The 4,258-nt window shown below is 36.7% G+C and overlaps 1 protein-coding gene across 1 annotated transcript in view; it reads left to right on the top strand.

Moving 5' to 3' along the window:
* LOC107696637 (USP6 N-terminal-like protein) overlaps positions 1-4,258 on the top strand; it is a 32,784-nt gene that overhangs the window by 8,278 nt on the left and 20,248 nt on the right. Inside the window, exon 2 of the mRNA XM_016497084.1 lies at positions 2,402-2,475. Within this exon, the coding sequence (XP_016352570.1) occupies positions 2,410-2,475 (66 nt within the window). The 5' untranslated portion in view covers positions 2,402-2,409. The remainder of the gene's footprint in view (positions 1-2,401; positions 2,476-4,258) is intronic.

Below are 4,258 nucleotides of genomic sequence, written 5' to 3'. Positions count from 1 at the left end.
TTTCCTAATGTTGGGATCAGAAGGAAGGCAATGCAAAGACTGTTTTTCCACAACTTGGCACTACACAGCATTTTGTTGTCTTTAGAGTGATCTTAATCGTTTGGTTTCTGCGTAGACCTGCATTTGCCTCTCTCGTCATATACACTACATGTGTGAATTGGTGGGCAAGGGTAAACAGGCAGTGATGTAGAAGCAGGTGTTGATCTTCTTATGCGGAGGCGGTGTTTAGCCACACTATTACATCATAGAGTGGCACATTCCACAGTCGTTTTGGAAGATTGGCTTCAGTATAAGCTGTGTTTAGACTAACAAGAAAGTTTTGAGTTCTGAAACTTACAGGATGTTTTTATAGGAATTTGATTTCTCAGTTTGTTACCCCTTTAACAAAAACTATACACAGAAATTATTTTACACTGAAAAGAAGTTTTCATTTACCCAAAATATTAAAGCAGAAAATAAAGTGTATTTAATAATCAAATATTTGATTATTTCATTATTTTGGTACATCAGTACAAAACCCTGTTTAAATTTCAACATCAATGAAAAATTGTGTGTCTCTGTAAAAACGGATTATTGGATTATTTGGAGGCTTTGGGACTTATTCAAGTGTTGTTGTGCCAGAATTTTTATGTACTTGTTTTTAATGACTTACAATGGCTATGCCATAGACTACCTCAGCAACCCTTGTAACCCATTTTTTTTTTAAACCGACAGAGAGTGAGTTTAGTGAGAGGATATTCAATGTAATATAATGCCAGTGGGTGATGAGAAAAATGCTTAGTAAAGTCTTTTTTTATTTATTTATTTTTTCAGTTTTTCAAACCGTGGTTTGGGGTTTTGAGTAAATGATTTTCTCATTGAGTAGTACTGTAACGGGGCTGACGAGACGTGAGACGTGTGGATCCATCTGCAGGCTTTATTAAAGAGACGTGGTAAACAGGCAGGGTCAAACAATGGCAAACAGGTATATGGCGGGCAAAACACAAGAATAGTCCCAGGGCTAGCGTAGGTCACCGATCGGCAGACAGAATCACAGGGGCGAGACGAGAGGGAAAAATCCAGGAATACAGGCAAAGATCAGAAACCGCGGAAACAGGCAAGGCAAGGCAAAACAAGGAAAACACAGAGACTCGGAATGGGACTCGGAAAGGGGTACGGGCTAAACAATACTCAGCAGAGAAAGGTGGTTAGAGTGGGTGTTATATAGTGAGTGAGGTGATTAGAAACAGCTGTGTGCAATGAGTGCAATCAGTGCAGTGTGCAAATCGTGCAAAGAATGATGGGATATGTAGTCCGGGGTGCTATGCAACAGTTTGTGTTGTGCGAGAGTCAATGTAATGGAAAGGGTGACCTCTGGTGGTGAATAAACGGAAGTCCATGGACCGAATTCGTGACAAGTACAAAATTCATAAGCACGGAATTATTTCCTGTGGTTCTGCTGGTTTGAAAGCCATGGAAGCATAGTCTCTCTCAAACCATGATTGTGCCTGAAGATGCCTATAAACACTTATTATTGGGTTTTTGGAAACACATAGATCAACTTCTCTGTTCACTTGTAGTCCTTGTGTCAGTACTTTTGTGACAGCCATATGATATAATAAACTCTAATAAACAGTAGAAGTGATGGAAACACTGGGAAATGGAACAGTTAAGAAATTTGAAGAGGGCTATAGTGAGAAGAAGGACAGTATTTGTATATTGATGCCTGTCAGGAGTGAACTTCTGTGTAAATACATCAGCAAATGTCATCAATGGTACTGTACAAACACAACAGATGCACTTGTTTTGTTAATTTGGTTGTGAGGGCAAGTGACTTGTCATTCAAAGAAATACAGCACTGTGTTTTTAGTTTTAAATGTCAGATGGTATGATTTGGCGATGGGCTGGACATATTGAATATGACACATGATGGTGTGTCATGCAGCGCTGTGTCCCGCAGTGGGTGACTCTCTTGGTCGAATTCTATTTTTGTGTGTGCGACAGACTTAGCAGACACACAGCGCTCTCAGACCGCTGAAGCCTGGCAGGAACCTTTGTTCCCCTCTTCTGGCTCTGTGGTTCCCATGGGGCTAATGTTTCTGACACAGTCAAGGCCTTCATATGACCAAAAGGATCTTCAAAACATTATGAGAGCTCAGGTTACCCAGTGCCAACAAGAGTTGAGTTTGGACCAGTTTCTCAGTCTGAATATGATGAATATGTTGCACTCATGACAAGTCTGGGTTTTTTCCTATTCCGCTGAGCGTTCTTCAAAGGAAAAAGTGACTCTATTTAATATTTATCTGTCCAAATGTATAGCCCTTAACAAAACATAAAAATCTGTCTTTCAGACTGTTCAGCTTTTTGTCAGTATTCAGTTTTCTCCTTGTCATTAATTGTTCTTTATGTGCTATATTTCTAGATATTGACATGAAGAAGGACATAGAGGTGCTGATAGCAGAGGAACGTGCTGAGATCATCTCTAAATATAATAAGGTAAATTATGCCATTTACCCTTTGCATTTACACTTTGTGCAGATATATATTGAAATAGTACAGATACTGTGATAGTTACTGTAACTTATTCACGTTTGCCTATTTCCTTTGATGTATAAGCTACATTCAGTTAATGACGTAATAATAAAAACGTCTTTGTGCTTGTTAAGTTCATTTTGGAATTGAGTGAAATATATATTCAATTCATCATTATTAAATTATTAGAAAAGTCTATCTGATAAAATGAAGTTAACCTTGATCAAAAACAGCAAATCTATTGGTTGTGAACACCTAGTGTAACATGGAAGCAGACTGGCCAATGCCATGTCATGCTCATGTCTGATAGAGGCAGGTGTGTCCGATTATCAGTGTGCGGAGGTCCTTTGTTTGTGAAGTGCATACACTGCTCCTTTTTAAGCTGGTGCTGCTGGTTGTGAAACCGATGGAGAAAGATTGGTAAACCTGCACTGATGTAATCATCAAGTTTGGATTAATTTGCATGCTGAGTTCATTCATTCAAGAACACCTGGGAAAAGCCACAATGTTTTCATCAACGTTGAGACGCTACTGGTAGGACTAAAACTCTAGATTTCTCTAGCAACTACAGACTGTTTATGAGAACAATATGTTGACTTGCAAGTTGTTTGTTATTGTAAGCAGTTTAGCATCTAATGTGCTAATTAGCCATGTGCAGGAACAGCATTTAATTTAGCGGTGCTGTTGAATCGCTATGTTTATATATTTTTTTGATAAGTGATCTGTGAGTATACTAGCAAGTTTGTAGTCGATGTCCTTGATTATCTCACTGCTGTGTTTTGTCTTTGCTCATATGTAATTGTATTTATATATGGTTTGTGTTTTCCTGTATGGTTATTAAGCTAAACCGATCTGAATGGAGCACTGAATTTATGCAAAGAAGATCAAGTTATTGTTTGAGATATATATATATAATACATACATGCATGCATGCATGCATGCATACATACACACTACCATCTAAAAAGTTATAAGAAATTAATACTTATATTCAGCAAGGATGAAATTGCTCAAAAGTGACAGTAAAGACATGTATAATGTTACAAAAGGTTCATATTCCAAATAAATACAAGTGTGTTCAACATGGGTAATAGTAAGGAATGTTTATATTAAAATTATTTCTGAAGAATCACGTAACACTGAAGTAATGACGGTTGAAAATTTAGTTTTGAAAATTCAGTATATTAAAATAGAAAACAGTTATTTTAAATTGTAATAATATTAAACAATATTATTGTTTTACTGAATTTTGATTGAATAAATGCAGCCTTGGTGAGCATAAAAGGCTTTAATCTAAAAAAAACATTGTCACAACTTTTGGACGGCATTGTACATAATGCTGATCATTAGCCTATTTTTATCATTAACAGGGGAAATATATTATTGTCTTGTATGTTGCTATATTACAGTTTGGCTTTTCATTAATTACATTTTTAATTAGCAATCAATCATCCCGCACCTGCAGGTAATAGATAGGTGTGTAGGAAAAAATACCAAAAAAGTGGTTGAATATGCCTGATGAAGGTCATGAGACCGAAACATTTTCAGTAAATTGTTTTTGATACTTTTGCAATTTGAACCTAGAAGAGTACAAGGCTGGCTGTGCACAATGGCTATTTCTAAAAAAAAAAAAAAAAGGTAAATTCCGACATCGCTATGACAATCTGGCGCTTCTGAATCAATACCTAAACTTAACCAACTACTTTACTATTAAAGGGGTCATATGATGCTGCTAAAAGGAACATTA

Source organism: Sinocyclocheilus anshuiensis, unplaced genomic scaffold (assembly GCF_001515605.1).
Source record: "Sinocyclocheilus anshuiensis isolate Anshui unplaced genomic scaffold, SAMN03320099.WGS_v1.1 scaffold502, whole genome shotgun sequence".
Classification (NCBI taxonomy): Eukaryota; Metazoa; Chordata; class Actinopteri; order Cypriniformes; family Cyprinidae; genus Sinocyclocheilus; species Sinocyclocheilus anshuiensis.
The sequence above is the reverse complement of the archived record's forward strand: the minus strand, read 5'-3'. Positions and strand labels throughout refer to the sequence as shown.